Source organism: Hetaerina americana, unplaced genomic scaffold, assembly GCF_022747635.1.
Source record: "Hetaerina americana unplaced genomic scaffold, ioHetAmer1.1.p SCAF_39, whole genome shotgun sequence".
Classification (NCBI taxonomy): Eukaryota; Metazoa; Arthropoda; class Insecta; order Odonata; family Calopterygidae; genus Hetaerina; species Hetaerina americana.
Window position 1 is genome coordinate 1,861,180 of NW_027286974.1, and position 21,886 is coordinate 1,883,065.

Sequence of the window (21,886 nt, forward strand, 5' to 3'; positions counted from 1 at the left end):
ACTGTGGTTTTCTGATCAATGCAGCACTCTTCTTCTTCTTCTGCTAATAACATCTGCTGTCACACTGATGTCTGGTGGGGGGTGTCAATCAATGGGAATTGAGTAAGTGTCTGTCTTGTATGTATTGGACGTCTTCATCTCGCTCTGTTGGTTGCATTGTTGTTGTTGGTGGGCATTGTTGTTCCTCCTAATCAAGTCAACCTCCTCCTCTCTACCCCCTCCCACAGAGAGAGAGACATCCATCACACAATGCAGAAGCAGATAATAAAACAACCGTCACTTTTGGACCATTCATCTCCAAACATAATATGGCATCCTTCATATCACGGTCTTGGTCTCCCTAAACACAATTTATTGAAAGATTTAATGGACAATTTACTATCGCATATCATTAATTACTCAATTGGAATTTGGAATCGTAAATATTGTGATGGAACATGGGTCCAGTCTAGCGGCATCCTATTCACGTCGTCACCTTTGTCAAGTAAAATCGTTTTACTTAATTTATGGGACATACCCCGTATATCAACATCATGAGAAGTCATTAATATAAGCTTGAACAAGCTTGGATAATGATCATCATTTCATCATGATATCAAAGTTTACAAGTCCTGAATAATTGCAAACAAATATGGCTGCTTTTTTGTGTCTTAACTCTTTTTAGTATCTGCAAAGTCATGTATCTCTGCCGAACATAATGACAGAGAAAGCCGGATATAACAATTAGCTCATACGTAAGGAGAATATCAAATTGCCCTTTGTTTTTAATGCAAAAGAAATTGTAATCAATAATTTATATTAATAAAATAACATTGTTGGATATTAAAGTAAGGACACATGTCAGCCGATCAACATTTTCTCAGACATTTCCAATAAATACGCAAACTGAGAGCATCAAAACTTTGTTTTGAAAAATTTAGTCTACATTAATAATATTGTCCCCATCAAAGTACTCTCTATTCGGAGTCTATTCCTTTCTAATATTCCATCTTCTTCTCATTCAATACTGTTTAACAAAGCATCCTCATTGGAAGTCCTCCTTTGAGGCAGTTAGGCTTTTTAGTTCTCTACAGTGTCATTTCTTTGCCATATTATCGATTGTGTCTCTTCTCCACACATAATCTTGTGCCCAAGTGATATACACAATGTCCCCAATTATCACATTCTATTGCATTTTATATTGGGAATATAGGAAAAAGTCGCAAAAAGGGGCAAAGATCTCTAAGAATAAGGTCATGAATCAAGGTGATTGAGCTTCTTGACAGAAACAACGACAAACAATGACAATTCTCTGAATAATTTGTTGAATGGTGCATTGATTGTGGTGCGTGGTGTATGCCCAAGGATCCATCCATCCATCCATCGTATCATTCGGTAGTAATATAGTATTAGTGTGTGTGGGAACTGTTGATTTTCCTTTAAATTCATTTCACTATTCAGCTATCATTCGGATAGCAGTTTATGATAACGATAGGTAAGAAGGACAAGGGACCATTGCACACACGATCAATGTTGTATCAATGTCAAACAAAGGAGGTGTTTTGAAGGTCGTTCTTTCCTTGCATCATGTCTTGTCGACCTAATTTAAAACACTTAATCCACTTTGAAAATGGATGTTTTCTTCTCCAGAGCATTATCACTGCATTAAACAGCTGTCAGCATTTCATTTTAATTTCTTCTGATAACTTTTACCTCCACACTTCAACGAATAACTTGATATGTTGACTCGTTGCTCCGTGATTTCGTCAATTTCCATTTTCGATAGCAAACAGTAAAAACAGGGACAGCAGACTAGCTAACATAACTGGCCTAGCATAATGCACAGCTCCACCAATCACAGAAGACGGCTCCTAACTGGGTCGCAGAGGCAATTATTGCCGCTATGGTAGCCATGGGGCTACAGGGTTCGTCCGGAAAATAAGTGTACTGAGCTCAGGAAAAAAAATTTATTACACTTTTACATATCTTAAGCTAATATTCCTCAAAATAGGACCCTTGTGAGTCGATACACTTGTTCCAGCGGCGTTCCCATTCCTGGAACGCTCCCGCGAAGGCATCATCGGGAACCTCTCTAAGACACGTCGTCACGGCCTCTTTGACGGCGTCCAAAGTCCCGTATCGCGTTCCTTTCAAACTCCTCTTTATCTTCGGGAACAGAAAGAAGTCTCTAAAAAATGTGGATCATTTTTGCAGTGATCCGGAAGTTGTGTCGCGATTTCCAAACGATTGAGTCTTTGATCATCACTGAGCACTTTCGGCACCAACTTTGCACAAATTTTTCGCATCTGTAATTGATCCCTGATAATCTCGTGCACTATTGTTTTTGGCACATTACACTGCTCTGCTATCATCCGAACACTAAGACGACGATCAGAGTTCAGTGCATCGCGAACTTTTCGCACATTTTCGTCGGTGAGTGTCGTTGATGGGCGTCCAGGCCGTGGTTCGTCGTCGACCTCTTCTCTGCCCTCCACGAACATCTTGTGCCGCCGAAAGATCATGTTTCTGGACATGGCTGACTCCCCGTAAGCCTGGTTAATCATACCGACAGTTTCGGTAGACGATTTCCCAAGCTTTACCGCAAATTTGATGGAATAACGCTGCTCCAAAAACTTCGGCATCGCGTTCCGTGACGTGGAGGTTCGCGTTAACAGAGCTCCTCACTACACCACAGCTCAGAGCCGACTGCCTTTTTCAGCGTCGCTTGCCAACATACCCCCCTCCAATCGCATCCCGTCAGAGCGGTGCTGGGCGTGCCTGGAGCGGTGGGAAAAAATCAGTACACTTATTTTCCGGACGAACCGTGTATATAGTCAGCATCTTGGTTTCCAGATCTCACCAAAGCACACATATATTTCACGGACAAGATATTACCTTTGGTTAATCCCGGTCACTGGTCACCCATTTTAACTTCTACCAGATACGGGTAATGACGGTATGATTGGGACATAATCCCCAGGATCTGAGTAATTAAAATTATTTAAGCTTCTGGATTTCCTTGTGTGAGCACATTAATTGTGCAGTCTGTTGGAATACCAATAATAAATTTCCATGTCCGCTTCTATTAACGACCATTAGCAATAATAGATTGAAGTTAGATTATATTGTGAGTAAGTACAACATGATATAATGCATAAGAAATTGTTGAATAATGGTGTATAAGTTCTAAGTTAAATGTATATAAAGACAAAAATTGAAGTGTACAAAGTCCCAGAGGTAATGAAATAATATTGTCCACCCTACCTTAGTGGTGATGTCTAACCTCTAAACTTATGTTCTCGGTCCATGATAAGGGAATAGTTTAGTCTCAAAGATTGATCTTTTAACATATTCATATATATATATATATATATATATATATATATATATATATTAAACGTAATCTACTTGTTAAGGTAGGTTTTTGGGTAGACATAATTATTAATTTAATTTTTTTTAACCCCTAGCAAAACACAACATCCTACTCTATATCAGGTCCCTCTTCATCTCTGAGTACTTCCTTCCTCCCTTCATCATGTCAAACATCCCTATCCTGTTCCTTCCCTTTCCTCGTTTGCCATTAACATTCTACCCTCTATCACAGTCTTCTTCAACATTCCACTGCCGGTCAGTATACCCTTCATCCACTTTTCCTGCCTCCATAGGATTGCTCCCAACAAACCCCTCTCTTTGCCTCTCACCATACCAAGTACATCCTCATTTATTTTCTTCTCTGTCCATTTCACCTTCTCCATTATTCTCCACACCCACATTTCAAAAGCCTCCAGTCTACGTCTATCCTCCTGCTTCAATGACCACATTTCCGCTCTGTACATAGCTATGCTCCATATCAAACTATTTACCAGTCTTTTCTTAACATCCTTAGTCAACGTCCCTGTCATCAACTCCCTCCTCCTTGAGAAAGCCTCTTTGCCTAGCGCAATTCTTCTCCTTACGTCCTTATTACTTTGATACCGTATTGGTCCAAAACACTACCGAGATACGTAAACTGTTCTACCTGCTCTAGTTTATACCCTCCTATTCTAATGTTTACCTGAAGCCTTTTTCTTTCTAGAAAATCACATAACCTTTGTTTTATTAATATTGATTCTCATCCCATACCTGACACACTGAAATTTCAATTCACTCAGCAATACTTGAAACCCATTGGCTGACTGACAAACTAAGGCTTGGTCATCAGCATACCTAACTGATTTTACAAAGTCCCCGCCCACTTTCATTCCTACCTCGAGTTCTTCCCATGCCTCTTTAATCATTTCCTCTGCATACAGGTTGAACAGCAACGGTGATAATGGGCAACCCTGCCTTACACCCCTTCCTAAAACTGCCCATCCTGACTCCCCGTTTCCCACCCGCACCTGAGCAGTGTGAGACATGTACAGGTTGCGGATTAGCCTCCTTTCCCTCCAATCTATTCCTATTTTCTGCAATATACTCATTAGTTTTTCCCAAATCACTATATCAAATACTTTTTCGAAATCTACGAAACAGGCAAATACCTCCTGGTTGTGTTCTATATTCCTCTCGATTAATAATCTCATTACTGCAATGGCATCACGCGTACCTCTCCCCTTCCTAAACCCAAACTGATCATCCCCTAAGTAATCATTTGCCCTACTCTCTATTCTTTTGTTTATGATCCTGAGAACAACTTTAGCTGCGTGGGATATCAAACATATTGTCCTATAGTCCTCACATGACGTGGCCTTTACCTTTTTCAGAATAGGAACTAAAACTGATCTCACAAAGTCTTCCGGCCAGATTCCCCCCTCATAAATACTACGGATCAGCCCATATAGCCTCTTCCTCCCACATTTTCCTAAGCATTTCAAAAGTTCCACAGGAATGTTATCCATCCCCACGGCCTTATTTAGTTTCATCTCACTTAATGCCCTTTCTATCTCATTGCCTAGTACGCCTGGACCTAAGCTATCTTCCTCTACGTCATTTTCCTTTTCAATGTCTAACTTTGTTGGTCTAAGCTCTTTACTATACAGTTCTTCTATATATTCCTTCCATCTCTCTTGGACCTTTCCTTCATCAACTATTACCTTACCCGCCTTATCCCTAACTGCTATCGTTTATCTCCCTTTCTAACTTCCCGATAAAGATTTAACTTTGCTGTTCAGCCCACTGATTTCACCCTTCTTCTGCAGACTTTCCACATCCAATAAATATATAAATAAATATGGCTTTTGCCATTGGTGATTGGAGCATTGCAAATGAAGAAATATGACAATGTGTTGCTTCTTTTGGTATTCTGGTCTTTCTTCAAGTAGAGTATGGTTCAAATCACACAATTGCTGCTGTGTTAGCATTCAGTGTTGACCGTTTCTCCAGGTTTTAACAGCTCTTTGTAGACTACACCCAACTGTCCCACCAAACACAGGGAATCATCTTTCCTTCAAAAGCGATTTGGTCATGCGATCGATTTGGATGGTACGCCTGGGTCTACCCATGCAGATTTGCCCTTGGGATTCTTGAAATAAATCCATTTATCATCCCGAGTGACGATACGATGCAAAAACATCTTCTTTTTGTATCGTGAGATCAAAATTTCACAAGTGTTTTTGCACCACTCCACCTGCCTGTTGTTCAACACACGTGGTACCCATCTGCTGGTCTTCCGAATCTTTCCCATCTCTGGTAGGTGTTTGGAAACAGTTTGCCGACTGATGTTCAATTGCCCTCTGAGTCGTTTTTGTTTTTGTGGACCATCTACATCAAATAATGCTTGCAATTCCACATCTTGGTACCTTCTTGGCAGTTTTCCTGTGTTCCTTGTCTGCAAACATTGAAGTCACTACTTTTGAAAGATCCTGAAACTATTGTTAATATGTATCTTACAATGGAACATGTAAAATAGTCGATTATGTATATATACGTGGGCAATGCCTTCTTATTCCATCTTCTTCTTTTGTAATACTGTTTAATGAAACACCCTTTGGAAGTCCTTTGAGGCAGTTTTAATGCTTTTTAATTTTCTCTTGTTGTTTCTTGCTTTATTTACCGTGTCTCTTCTCCACATCTTGTGCCCCAGTGATGCACACAATGTCCCCGATTATCACATTTCATTGCATTTTGGGAAGAGGAAAAAGTCACAAAGGGGGCGATATCTATTATTAATAATAATAAGGTGGATGATGATCAAGGATCAATGGTGATTGAATTGTATTGTTCCAGAAACAACGGTAAACAATCTAAATGCTCTGAATGTGCTGAATGGTGCACTGAATGGTTCATGGGGTGTCCAAGGATACATCCATCATGATCGGTGATGAAATAGTGTGCACAGTTGATTTTCTTAAATTCAGTTCATATCAGCTATCATTCGTACAGTTTATAAAGCACAAGAGTAAAAATATTTCCTAGACCAGGACTCAAACACCGGATCTTTCCACTTGCCGGGCGGATGCTCTTAACCTGATGCGGCTCGGTGGATGCCCTTAATATTAGACCCATGGATCTCAGGGTAAATTACGTTTCCTCGATAGCTCAAGTGGTTAAGAGCATCCCCCCAATGGCAAGTGGAAAGATCCGAGGTTCAAGTCCCGGTCTAGGAAATATTTTTACTCTTGTGATCCGTTCCGATATATATATATATATATATATATATATATATATATATATATATAACTTCTGTGAAAGTCTTATGGATGTGAATGTATATCAAGAATGCACTTTTGAACAAAAATACAGGAACAAACAAAAAGAAGATACACATGATTTAAAAATAATGAGCTGTCCAAGCCACATTTTTATGAGAAGAGAAGGAACCAATCACACAGGGAATGAATAATTATCTCTTTTTGTAAATAAAATTGAAATATAATGATCATCAATTTGTTGATTAGGGTGCTTTTACATTTTAATTCTTACAAATATTTTATACATATATATTGTCTATCATCAGTATGCATATTGGAATGACTTCTGAATGTATTTTTAAGGGTTGAAGATATTGAATACCTGTTACATTTACTTGTTATCATTTTGAAGTGTGTGTCTTCATATGTGACTTTAGATTATTACTCCTAGTACACTCTTTGGAACATATGACACACTTGAATGGCTTTTCTCCTGTGTGTGTCAGCATGTGACTCTTTAGATGACTATTCCAAGCAAATGTTTTAGGGCATATATTACACTGGTGTGGCTTTTCTCCTGTGTGTGTCAGCATGTGCCTCTTTAGATTACTATTCAGAGCAAATGTTTTAGGGCATACATTACACTTGAATGGCTTTTCTCCTGTGTGTGTCAGCATGTGAGTCTTTAGATGACTATTCCAAGCAAATGTTTTAGGGCATATATTACACTTGAATGGCTTTTCTCCTGTGTGTGTCAGCATGTGAGTCTTTAGATGACTATTCTGAGCATATGTTTTAGGGCATATATTACACTTGAATGGCTTTTCTCCTGTGTGTGTCAGCATGTGAGTCTTTAGATGACTATTCTGAGCATATGTTTTAGGGCATATATTACACTTGAATGGCTTTTCTCCTGTGTGTGTCAGCATGTGAGTCTTTAGATTACTATTCAGAGCAAATGTTTTAGGGCATATATTACACTTGTGTGGCTTTTCTCCTGTGTGTGTCAGCATGTGAGTCTTTAGATTACTATTCAGAGCAAATGTTTTAGGGCATATATTACACTTGAATGGCTTTTCTCCTGTGTGTGTCAGCATGTGAGTCTTTAGATGACTATTCCAAGCAAATGTTTTAGGGCATATATTACACTTGAATGGCTTTTCTCCTGTGTGTGTCAGCATGTGAGTCTTTAGATGACTATTCTGAGCATATGTTTTAGGGCATATATTACACTTGAATGGCTTTTCTCCTGTGTGTGTCAGCATGTGAGTCTTTAGATTACTATTCAGAGCAAATGTTTTAGGGCATATATTACACTTGTGTGGCTTTTCTCCTGTGTGTGTCAGCATGTGAGTCTTTAGATTACTATTCAGAGCAAATGTTTTAGGGCATATATTACACTTGTGTGACTTTTCACCAGTATGTGTCATCATGTGTCTCTTTAACTCCATCTTTTGAGCAAAACCTTTTAAACATATTGCACATTTAAAACGCCACAGCCCAGTATGCAATGGCATGTGATTCTCTAGAACATTCTTATGAGCAAAACATTTAGAACATAATGCACATTTAAATGGCCTTTCTCCAGTATGTGTCGACGTGTGGATTCTCAGTTCACTCGGATTTTGAAAGTGTCTGGAGCAGATTTTGCATTGACACTCACTTACCACAGTGTGCACTGATTTCACATGTTCATGGAGATCACTTTTGCACTCAAATGCACGAGAGCAAGCGTCACATCTGAATTGTCTCCCCTTCCCAAGGTGCACACCCATGACGTGAGATCTGAAAAGTTCATACCCTGTGAATAACTTGTTGCAAATCGAACACGTGTGCCTGAGATTCCCTGCACCATCATGTACTTGGCCACCTGCCTTCCCTACACCATCTAGGCCACCATACTTCCCTGTGCCATCTTGGCCACCTGCCTTCCCAGCACCATCTTGTCCTTGGCAATCATCTGAAAGAGTTGAATGAAACAGTGGCTTACCCCTTGGCTTATATATGTGTATATTTTTGTCTATATATATATACATATATATATATACATATGTATATATATACATATATATATATACATATATATATATATACATATATATATATATATATATATATATATATATATATATATATATATATATATATATATATATATATGTGTGTAAATGGGAAACCACCTCAATTATCATTCCCAAGATTAACATGATGGACTATACAGATATTTCGACCCCCGGCAAATACAAGGCTTGGCCCAATTTGCCATGTGTCATGCCCGGCAGCGGAGGAGGCAAGGCTTCCACGGTCATCATCCCGCGAAACCCTTGCAAGGGGGAACCAGCAGCAGCAGGACGGAAGACCCAGTAGATTAAGACCACATTAGTTAGAATAGGAACTTGGAATGTTAGGACAATGATGAGGACAGGGAAATTGGAGAATGTTAAGCGAGAGATGGAAAAGGGAAATATAGATATTTTAGGTCTATGCGAGGTGAGATGGAAGCCTAGCTGGGATTACTGAAGTGATAATTGTAGAATAATATATAGCAGCGGGGACGAGAGTCAACGATGGGTTGCCATTGAATGAAATGAAGAGGTAGGAAGAAGCGTAGTCAATATAGAGCAGGTACCAGATAGAATACTGCTAGTAGAGATAAAAGCAGAACCGACGAACTTGGTTATTATTCAGGTATACATGCCACCGAGCAACCATAAGGAAGAAGAGGTTGATAGGATATACGATCAGTTAGAGGACATAATCGCGTGTGTGTTCCTGCAGGGAAACATTTGATAATGATGGGGGCGGATGATTGCCCAACATTCTACCCTCTATCACAGTCTTCAACATCCCACTGCCGGTCAACACCCCCTTCATCCACTTTTCCTGCCTCCATAGGATTGCTCCCAACAAACCCCTCTCTTTGCCCACCATACCAAGTAGTTCCTCATTTGTTTTCTTCTCTGTCCATTTCACCTTCTCCATTCTTCTCCACACCCACATTTCAAAAGCCTCCAATCTACGTCTATCCTCCTGCTTCAATGACCACGTTCCCATAGCCACACATAGCTACGCCCCATATCAAAGTTTTTACGAGTCTTTTCTTAACATCCTTACTCAACGTCCCTCTCATCAACTCCCTCCTCCTTGTGAAAGCCTCTTTGCCAAGTGCAATTCTTCTCCTTACGTCCCTACTACTTTGACCGTGTTGGTCCAAAACACTACCAAGATACGTAAACTGTTCTACCTGCTCTAGTTTTGGCCCTCCTATTTTAATGTTAAGCTTTGCCTTTTTCTTTCTAGAAAATCGCATAACCTTTGTTTTATTAATTTGATTCTCATCCCATACCTGTCGCACTAAATTTCCAATTCACTCAGCAATGCTTGCAGCCCCTCTATTGGCTGACTGACAAACTAAAGCTTGGTCATCAGCAAACCTAACTGATTTTACGAATTCCCAGCCCACTTTCATTCCTACCTCGAGTTCTTCCCATGCCTCTTTAATCATTTCCTCTGCATACAGGTTGAACAGCAACGGTGATAATGGGCAACCCTGCCTTACACCTCTTCCTAAAACTGCCCAACCGGACTCCCCATTCCCCACCCGCACCTGATAGTAGTCTGAGACATGTACAGGTTGCAGATTAGCCTCCTTTCCCTATTCAAATCTATTCCTATTTTCTGAAATATACTCATAAGTTTTTCCTAGTTCACTCTATCAAAAGCTTTTTCGAAACGTATGAAACAGGCAAATACCTCCTTGTTGTGTTCTATATTCCTCTTGATGAATATATATATATATAATATATATATATATATATATAATATATATATATATATATATATATATATATATATATATATATATATATATATATATATATATATATATATATATATATATATATATATATATATATATATATATATATATATATATATATATATATAATTATTATTATTAGGTATTACCCCTGTTGTAATTCTGCCTCCCTCTCTTCCCTTCCTATCCCTTCACACGCCAATTCCCACAACCTTTCATTCGACCAGTGTTTTGCTCTAAGCATCCTAGAATCCCTACCTGATTCAGCCACCAACATAGAGGTGAGAACTCGTGAATCCGCCTACATACTATCCTTCCGTTCCTTTAAAATTCCCACCCTTAACATCCACATTTAATTTCCCTCCCAGCATTCCCTCCACACCTCCCCTCCCCACCCATAGCTCTTTCCCCTCTCCTCAGCAATAGCATATTTTCAGTCTCTCTTGAAGAAGGCCTCTGAGAGGGCCGAAGAAGGCATGGTAAAGTGTTAAACGATACTCATTTGAAATGATAAAGTTGAGCTTTCTTAACATATAAACAGCTTTACTAAGTTTATTACAGGTCTGACTGATGTGAGTCTCCCAATTAAGTTTTGTATCAATATAAATTCCTGGTATTTTAGCAGTTTCAATATCAGTTATTTTTGATTTTTAGACTGCACACAATATGCTGAGTTTTGTTAGTATTTAATTGTTAATGATTAACATCAAACCATTCCTTAGCCTGTTTTTGGGTAGCGCTAGATCATAACTTTGCATCTGCTAGATGTTGACACTTTTGCACAAAAGTAGTGTCATCAGCATATAAAACAGATCTAGGTTTCATATTACAGGGCAAATCATTAATCATGATAATGAAAAGTATTGGGCGAAGCACAGAGCCCTGTGGTACACCACATTTTACCTTAAGAGCTGCAGACCGACAGCCATCAAGTTCAACCAATTGGTGGCGATCATCCAAATATGACTTCATTAGTTTCAGTGCAACTCCCTTAATACCATAATATTCTAGCTTTGTTAGTAATATTGAATGATTAACACAGTCGAAGGCCTTACTAAGATCACATAGTGTCACTGAGACTGATTCCTTTTCTTCAAATGCATTAATGACATAATTAACTATGGACTCTACTGCCAAAATTGTAGATTTCCCAGATCGAAAGCCGTACTGGGATTTGGAAAAGAGATTATTTAACTCAAAAAAATTACATATTTGATCTTTCATAATGGCTTCAAAAATTTTACCATAAACGGGGACTATGGAAATGGGGCGGTAGTTAGCTAAATCATCTTTATCACCTTTCTTATAGGCAGGTACTGTTTTGGAATATATTAGAGCTGTTGGAAAATCTCCTGTCTCAAAACATAAATTGACTAACATTGCTAATGGTTCCGCAATAAGCACAATAATGTCCTTTATTAGGGAGTTAAAAAGCCCATAAATATCCTTACTGTTGGATTTTTTTAAATTTTTTAACAGTCGATATAATATCAAGTGGAGTAACAAAATTCCATTTAAAATTTAAATTATTCGGTGGAAGATTTTGCAGCATATTACCAAGATTTTCTTTTCCATTACCATGACCAACTTCTTGATTAATTACACTCCATGCTGCCTTTTGTTTATTTTTAGCATTCAATATAAAATCCTTGTAAGCATTATTTTTTGCACACCTAACTAAATTATAATAATCTCTTTCGTATTTCAAGTAAGCCTCTTTGTATATATATATATATATATATATATATATATATATATATATATATATATATATATATATATATATTTATTTATATATACATTCAAACACGAAATCCCGCCAAACGGCAAATAAATACTCATGTATACAGAAACAGATATAAGGAAAAGGGATAGGAACACGTATAAAGGACGAACACAATAGAGGTGGGGAAGGCAGAATCGAATGGATCACAAGAGTAAAAATATTTCCTTGACCGGGACACGAACCTCGGATCTTTCCACTTGCCGGTATATGTATATATATATATATATATATATATATATATATGTCCATACATATACATGTATAGGCATGTATGTATTAATATATATATATATATATACTACCTTGATCAAAAAGTTCCCGGAATAACCACCGTGTGGCGCTCCCATCGTTCCGATTAGAGTTCTGTTTTTTTTGTTAAATTGGTACATCTGTTGTTGATATTCCCTTTAAATCTTAGTGTCATAACTTGACATTTGCAAAAGTTACGTAGCCAAGAGTACATCTATCTCTGTGTGTGTTGGCGATTTTTTACAATTGCAGAAATGGATTTAAATTTGCAACAACGAACTTGTATTAAATTTTGCGTAAAAAACGGATTTAGTGGCGCACGGACGTTGGAAATGTTGGAAAAGTGTTTCGGCAACGATTCTCTAAAAAAAACGGTCGTTTACCAGTGGCACGAGCGGTTCAGAAGTGGTCGTGAGTCAATCGAAGATGATGAACGCAGTGGCAGACCATCGACATCGAAAGTCGGTGAAAAAATTGATAAAGTAAAAGAAATGTTGGTCAATAACCGCAAATTAACCATCAGAGAAATAGCGGAGGACTTGAACATTGCCTATGGATCCGCCCAAGACATTGTGGTTAATGATTTGGGTTTCCGTCGTGTAGCAGCAAAGTTGGTGCCCTCAAAAGACCTCAATTTCATGCAAAAAAGAGACCGTGTTGACGTCGCAAAAGACATGATTTGCGAGGCTGAATCCGATCCCACATTCATCAAAAGGATCATTACTGGAGACGAGACGTGGGTTTATGAGTACGACACGCAATCCAGACATCAGACAAGTGAATGGCGTTCACCAAATGAGCCGAGACCAAAAAAACCACGTCGTTTTCAGTCAAAAAAGAAGGCAATGCTGACGGTTTTCATGGATTACAACGGTGTAGTGCATCATGAATTTTTGCCAGAAGGCCAGACAGTAAACAAAGAGTGTTATTTGGGCGTTATGAGACGTTTGCGTGAAGCAATTCGCCGAAAGAGACCAGAAATGTGGGCAGAAAACTCGTGGATTTTGCACCATGATAACGCACCGTCGCACAGTGCTATCATTATTCGTAATTTTTTGACGAAAAATGCAACAAATACCATCCAACAGCCACCGAATTCACCTGATTTGGCTCCCTGTGACTCCTTTCTGTTCAATCGAGTTAAAAAACCATTACGGGGAACGCGTTTTAGCAGCCGAGAGGAAGTAATGGAAAAATCGCAGGTAGCACTGATGGACATACCGAAAACCGACCGTATCTTTTGCAAATGTCAAGTTATGACACTAAGATTTAAAGGGAATATCAACAACAGATGTACCAATTTAACAAAAAAACAGAACTCAAATCGGAACGATGGGAGCGCCACACGGTGGTTATTCCGGGAACTTTTTGATCAAGATAGTATATATAATTCAACAAATTCAGGCAACATGTAGTAGTGAAAGTTCCCCATTATGTGAAGAACAATATTTGCCATTTCCAACAGATCTATTAGTAACGCACAACGTGTTTCAGTTCATTGAACCATCTTCATGTACAAGACAAGATTGAACAATGATAAATGGTATTTATAACTGTTTGAGGAAGGGGGAATAGGAGAAGAAGGGGGAGGAGTAAGGCAGGTGGTGTCAAAGAGGGGAAATTTAGAAAACCCAAAGAAACAGAGAAATTAAATAAATGGAAATGTAAGAAGAGGGTTTTGGGAAATAAACACTTTTGGTCTCATATTGAGAGGATGAAGGTGGGTCGGTAGGTGGTATCCTGGCAGGAGGAAGGAGGGAAGAACAACAAAGGGTTTAACCAGGAAGAGGACATGGAAGGGATAGTGGGGCGGGTTGAGGTATGAGCTTTTTTCTTTACATGGAAAGGTATTATCTTTGATTAATAATTTTCACCACCAAATCCAGGAAATTCAAAGCACCGTCTGATTCCAACCTGCTTTTGAATTGTATACATTTATCTCAAGGATTGAATGAAGTCAACCAATTGTCTTGTTGAACTAGTCAAAACACAGAAGATGTCATCAACATATTGGAACAAATGGTTGTTTTAAAGCAAAAGTTATAAAATTTTTCATGTATGTCACGTAATGATGGTGTTTAGCATGGAAACCATGGGAATGTGAAGTAATAAATATTTACATGGAAGTGCAAAATTTCTTTCTCTACCCTCATCATGAAGGAATTCCACAAAGTTGGGGCTGAGTGTTATTCACTTTTATCCACATCACTTTTATTCCCACACTGTCCCTCTGTTTCGTTTAAACGCCCGTCAAACTTGCGAGACATTTTCAAGTCAACAAATCCAACTGCGAGCACCCCCGTCCATCCCCCACCCCTATCCACACCATGCAACCGTCCACGCTGCAAATGCTGTCATCTTCTAAGACCCTCCCCCTCACTCAGTACCAACTCCCAACCGCTCGCCACCTGTACCTCAAAAAATATTATATCGCCTCCTCTCCTGTAACTTCTGCCCTGCCTTCTACGTGGGCACGACCGCACTTTCCCTCCGCATGAATAACCACCGATATTCCACTAAATCTCCCACCTTTCTTAATTATCCCATTCCTACTCACACCGCTTCCCACAACCAATCTTTTGAAGACTGCTTCTCTGTTGCGGTGATTGAAATCCTTCCCAAATCTGCGAGTATAACAGAGGTGAGAACCCGCGAGATGGCGCATATCTGGGTGGCCCAATCATTCAAACCGCCCGGGCTGAACCAAGCCCACTGAATGCATCAATTGGCTGCCTACATATCCCCCCCACCCCCTTGTTCATTTCCTATTGGCCCCTTTACCTCTCCTTCCCCCACCTCTCCCCCGCATATCCTCTCCGCTCTTCCCCGAGAACGCCATTCTGAAGACGACAGCCGTGCTGTCGAAACGTCAAATAACAAATTGTGAGTGTCCTTTCCTTGTGTCTCTATATTCTAAAAATCTACATCTGTGTTTTTATATATTTATATATATATATAAATAAATAAATATATATATATATATATATATATATATATATATATATATATATATATATATATATATATATATATATATATTTAAATATATGTATGCATAGCAGGTGTGTGTGGGTGTATGTATGTAGACCCATATTTATGTGTATGGAGATGGCAATACAGGCCTTGATTCTTGTTTAAAGGCTTAGCTCAGAAATGATCATGATACAACATACGCTGTTCCAATTTATGAAAATTAATTTAACCTTACCGATAACATGCAAATCATTGTTGATGGGGTTAACTTTGTCCTTGGGAGGTGCTAAGCATCGAGGATCCTTTCCCGCCCGACTGGATCTTTGCAGGGTTTTGTGATAACCTGGGACATCGATGCCGAGTTCCTTTCCGTAGTCATCTCCGTACCACACAAGTAATTCCACATCTGGCCCAATGGCGTGTGTTGTTCGGTAGTAAATTTCCCCCTTGAATTGAAAAGCAACCAGGTTCTGCTCTTCCTCATTCCTTGCGCAGTTGACATATCTCATCCAGTTCGATTTGGCTGGGTCGTATGCGTCAATATAATGGATGATCTTCTTCTGTCTTTTAATCTGTTGAAAGAAATCACTCTACCTTTGAATATATTTCCTTGGCTTCCTTCATAAAATCAATCGAGTGGGTCCTTCTAAAATTTCCCAAATAAAACTACTGACTAATGGCCTGACATCCAAATGATACCTGCATTTAAGAATATTGTTTAGGGATAAGCATCAGAATTGGCTTTCAGAAAGTTAGAACTCAATAATGATGGGAATTATAATAAAAATACAGCATTGAGTACCTTCGAGGGTGGTTTACGAGGTTGGTCCCAGAAGCACCCGACCCAACAGAGAAAACACAACAATTTTGGAAAAAAATGTATTCATTTTTCAACCTAACCTCCTTTCAGCTCTATACGCACACTTTTCCCAGCGATGTTCAATAAGTTCGATACTCTTGTAATAATAAAAACTGTTTTGCCCCTCAAAATAGCCATTAACTGCCAAGATCATTTAATTCTCTCAAGATGAAGATGCAACTGTGGGTTTCAAAAAGCAATCAGGCTACGAAGAAGGTGAAGACTGTGAAATCCGCCAAATATGTAAAAGTCATGACTCTGTTTCAGATTCATACGGATTGATCTACATTGATTACTCACAATAAACCTTTAATGAAGAGTATCATGCATTGTTATTGCACTGGTTTGAGCCCAGAAATCAAGATGCGTTCCAATAGTAATGCTTTTATATATTTTTTTTAAAGTTTTATTGAACAGATTTGCAGAAACTCTAAAAATTCTTCAAAGTACTCTCTCCTTTGGCCTCTACACACATTTTATCCAGCTACTCTGCCATGCTCCGGTAGGTGCCCTGGAAGGCATCTTCGGGGACCTCTCTTGCAAGGTCTTCCTCACGGCTGATTGGATCTCTTCTATGGTCGAAAAACAGGTCACATTTATGGCTGCCTTAATCCGAGGGAACAAAAAGGAATCTGCTCAGGTGATGTCAGGACTATAGGAGGTTGGGTGGGGCAGCGTTGGCACCTGAAGTTTGGCCAGTAACTTGTAGCACGTTGTGGTAAACACCATGGACACCAGCTTTGCGTGCACTTTCCTCATCGCTTAATATTCAGTAACAATGCAAAGCACAACAGTAGACGACAAGTTCAGGTCATTGGTAACCATCTTGATATTCAATCGACCAAAAGAATCCAACCATTGTCGAGCATGAGCCATATTGTTGTTGGTTTTGCTGGTTGACGGCCGCCCAGAGCATTGTTCATGGTGAACCTCTTCACGGTCCTCCTTTAAAGCCTTTAACCACCTCAAAAATCATGAGTAGGTCAGAGCAGAATCCCTTTAAGCCTCAAAAATCATTTCGTTTGTATCATCACTCCTCTCAAGAGATTTTTTCAGTTTCGCACAAAACTTATTGTAATTGTGTGACATTGCTTGATCGTTGATTCAATTTTCATCGTGACACGGTCAGGGCACAGAGGTTTACAATAACTGACGTCCTCCTGCTACGTCCACAGCTTGGGGAGTACTGAGGCTGGTTTTGCAGCTAAGCTTAGCACCTTCCCCACCTACTTTAAGTATTTAAAACCCACTCCGACCAGTAGGAGCGGCAAAGGATAATTCAATAACATAATATAATTAATGGTTTCTGGCGTAACTTTATGGAACCGATTCATTATAAATAAATGAAAGGACTAACTTTGTAGTTCCACACGAAAACGATTTATTCACACAACCCGGGTTTTGAAGTAAAACTTCATCATCAGGTGAGCTATCTACATTTGCAGCCCTTCTTGTATATACAGCCAGGGCGGGGGTGGGGTGGAGATAATCAGGAAGGTTTGGGAGGGGTAAAGTCAGGATTGGTTTGCGTGCCGGAGGGGAGGGCAGTTTGGCGTCCCCTCCGCGATGTTGGTGGAATGTGGAGCGGGAGGGAGAAGTCTACATTGTAAAGCTCTCGTGAGTCAGCGGATTAGAGAGGGTTAGATGAAGGGGAGGGGGGGTGTGTCATCGGCCACCGTGAGGATTGGGACTTTAAGGAGGGGAGAGTGGGATGCATACAGAAATTTGTTAACAATATTTTCATTTAAACAAACACTATTTAAAATTTCTAAATGTTCTAAGGCGTCTAATCTATAGCCTTTGCTTTCAACATGTAAAATTTCGAAATCAAAATCACTTTTATGGTTATTATCAATCAAATGCTTTGCAAATTGAGAGTTCATCTTTTTATTTCTTGCACATGCTTGATGCTCCTTCACTCATTCTTGGAATTTCCTCCCTGTCTGTCCGATGTATATTGCCCCGCAATCGCACTTTAGCTTATATACTCCACTCTTTCCCTTATATGGGATTCTGTCCTTTGTGTGGGAGAGCAGGCCCCTGAGGCTTGATTTGTTATAATGGGCTATCTTAATTCTACATTTTGGAAGTTTCTGACATACTTTTTGTGAAAAATCGTCTAAATAAAGGATTCTGCGCCACTTGGTCGCGGAGTCCTGTGGCGGTTCAGTACTGTAAATATCTTTCAATGCCATTTTATTAAGTTTTTTGCGGTATAGTTTCTCTACTAGCTCGAAGCTAGAAGTTTTACTTCGAAACCTGGGTCGTGTGAATAAATCGTTTTCGTGTGGAACTACAAAGTTAGTCCTTTCATTTATTTATAATCAATAACATAACTTTATTAACGCATCCCCATTTGGTAGAGAAAATGATTTTCCACCACCAAGACAATGAATTGGAGCACAGCTGTACTGTTTTAATGGAAAAATTTATGGGATTTTAAGTTCGAATCAGGAAGTATGCACCAGATTTGGTCCCGCGGTCACCTATTGCAATTTCCAAACTTGAAAAAAATGGTTTGGTGGGCAAAAGATTCATGTCGAACCAGGACGTGGTGAACTTAACGACACTTGATGCCTATTTTTAAAAGTACCTTTGGAAATCATACATTTTTGACGGCTTAAAAAACTTGGGAGAAACGCTGAGAATTTGTGTCGAGCTAAGGAGAGAATATTGAGACATATAAAAAAAATCCCTACACATTATAATTTTGTTTTTTTATTTTTGCTTAGGAACTTATTAAATGAACCGTGTATGGGGTGCATCCCATAAGTAACGCGATTGAAAAAATTTCTCCTGCCGTTCGTATTGATTGTAGTGAAATGGAAACAGGTGGAGTAGGTGGCAGGTCGTTAAGCTTTGCCACAAAACTGGTTTCAGTGGTAGTTTCAGTGGTTCTCCAGGTGGTAGGAAGAGAATCAACCGTTTCGACCTTGCGAGAGGTCCCTGAAAGATGCCTTCCATGGTGCCTACTGGCCATGGCAGAGTCATCGGAAAATATGTGTAGATGCCCAAGGGTAGAGCACTTTGAAGAACTTTATGTGTTTGTGCAAATCTTTTCCATAAATTACTTTAGTGGATGAAATGAATAGACTGGTAAAAATATCAGAAATATTGATCTCAAACTCAAAGGTGAACCAGGGTTTTTAAGAATTAATATGACTATGAAGTTAGATTACCTCCCAGCAATAGCCTCGTTTGCAAGGCCTGGAAACTTTGACACCTCCATATGGTCCGAAGCGTATGCCTTGCGGAATCATCCCTTTGGTCCACACGCCGTAACCAGCCCCTCGTATCTGTGACGATGCAACCTTTAGGATGTTTGGAATCGTATCCATGGCGTACTTGGAGTGAGATATACCGTTTGAGCTCATGGGAACCTGAAAAACAAAACCAAAAATGATCCAAAACAGACAGAAACAATATGGGATCGTAGATTTTCGTGGCGTTCAGATGAAAGACTCTCCATTCTCGGAATGTCACCGTGTGGGTTGTTTTTCTGACAACAGTTTCACCCATGTTTCAACGAGTGTCTTCAGGTTGAAGTGCCGGGACTTTGTTTTGGCCGCGTTTATATATTTTTTGCCTCTCCCTCCCTGCTCTGTTATTGGTCGGGGGTTTCCCGCCAAATCATCCAGGATCCTGATAGGCGGTAGCTGTCTTATCTGTAGAAAGTTGTCTTTTTCTTTGAGTATCTTGATCTATTCTCTTATAACTGTGGTCAGAAAAACAACCTTCGCGGTGACATCCCAAGAATGGAGAAATAATCTTGAACTTGCCCAAAGACATTCCTTACTGCAGAAATAGATTCGCAATCAAAGTAGATGCCCAAATTTGTGTCAATTACCTTGTTATGCATTTTATACCAACAATATATAGTGCAAATAACACCTATCCTATAAAAAAGAATGCCTGATGATGAAAATTTGAACTTGTTAGAATTACTAAATATTTTGTTGCAGTGCAATGTTTAAATTTTCTTTTGGAATAATTCACATGTGGAACATTGATGAATTTCTTTACCACTCTTTAGCAATGCACAAACTGACATCAGAAGTATGGTAAACCCTTCTTCAATTCTGCACACTACCCTCATTCCATCCAACATCCCTATCCATCCTATTCCTATCCCCTACTTCCTCATTTGCCCAACATCCTCCCCTCTATATGGGAGGTCTGCAGGCAGGCAGTTAGGTTTTTTAGTTTCCTCATGTCATTTCTTTGCTTTATTATATAGTGACTCTTCATCAGCTATCATTTGGACAATTTTTCCACGATCAGTGTTGTCAATCAATGTTGTCAATGTCAACACAGGTGGTTGAAGGTCATCCAAACCTTGCATCATCCGTGGCATGTTATTGACCACCTTTAAAGCACTTAATCCACTTGAAAACGGATGTTTTCCTGAGAGCATTATCACCGTGAACAGCTGGCAACATTGCAGTAATTTCGCAATAACTTTTATACCACACTTCACCGAAAAACCTTGATGTTCATTTCTTGTTGCATGATTTTGTCAATTTCCATTTTCGACAAACAGTAAAAGCAAGGGCAACGGTAACTAGCATAGCTGGCATATCATACACACAGCTCCGCAAACCCCCAAGCACAGACGGCTCATGGGGTCTCAGGCAACTAGAGCTGCCAATTAATGTCCTCTGCAATCATCTCCAAATAATTCCTTCCAACAATCCCATTAGCTAAATTCCAAAGAAACTGCGGGAGATGCCACAACAGTAACTTTTAACGGAGTCATCCGCTAATGTGCATTTCAATGCAACAATTTCAGAGTGTAAAAATCATTCGCCTTGACTGGGATTCGAACCCAGATCCCTCAATATCCGGTCGAGTGCTTTAGCCACTTAAGGTCGGTACCCACTTAAGCCTCGGTAGCTTCAGTGGCTAAAGCACTCGACCGGATATTGAGGGATCTGGGTTCGAATCCCAGTCAAGGCGAATGATTTTTACACTCTGAAATTGTTGCATTGGATCCCATTAGCTCTTCCTCATTTGTTTTCCTTCCTGTCCACTCAACCTTCTCCATTCCTCTTCAAACACGCAAGTTTACACAATAGCCCCCAAACTACACTTCCCACCGTCTTGTCTCATCAGCAAGCCAAGTGTCTGAGGTGTAATAATACCAAGCTCCATACAAAAGTTTTCACGAGCTGTTTCTAAACGTCCTTAATCAATATCACCATCATCAATTCCCTCCTCGAGAAGGTTTCCTTCCCTGATGCAATTCTTCTTCCCAAGCCCCCATAACTTTTTTTCCATTTTGATCAAATCACTTCCGGGATAAACCTATCGAACTGAATTTCCAATCCACTAAGAAATATTTACAAACACTTGGCTGACTGAGTAAAACAATAATTTGGTCATCAGCAAACCTAATAGATATTCAATCAATCCCACACCGACTTTCATTCCTATCTTTCCAATTCTCCATCTCACAAAGCCTCTCTTTAAATCATTCCCTCTACATATATGTTGAACAGCACAGGTGATAAATGCACAACCCATGCCATACTCCTCTTCCAAACACTGCCCATTCAGATGCTGCCTTTCCTATCCGGCTGCCATCGTCTTTCCTTCGCAAGGGTTTCTTGAGA

At 39.5% G+C, this 21,886-nt stretch overlaps 1 protein-coding gene across 1 annotated transcript in view; it reads right to left on the reverse strand.

Moving 5' to 3' along the window:
• The window catches only part of LOC139691681 (zinc finger protein 665-like), a 27,612-nt gene extending 7,479 nt beyond the window's left edge, over positions 1 to 20,133 (reverse strand). The window contains exons 1-5 of the mRNA XM_071589525.1: positions 20,122 to 20,133; positions 19,454 to 19,654; positions 15,651 to 15,987; positions 8,255 to 8,547; positions 7,042 to 8,122 (exon numbers count right to left, since the gene is read on the reverse strand). Of these exons, the coding sequence (XP_071445626.1) occupies positions 7,042 to 8,122; positions 8,255 to 8,547; positions 15,651 to 15,987; positions 19,454 to 19,654; positions 20,122 to 20,133 (1,924 nt within the window). The remainder of the gene's footprint in view (positions 1 to 7,041; positions 8,123 to 8,254; positions 8,548 to 15,650; positions 15,988 to 19,453; positions 19,655 to 20,121) is intronic.
• Between the last annotated feature and the right edge of the window lie 1,753 nt (positions 20,134 to 21,886).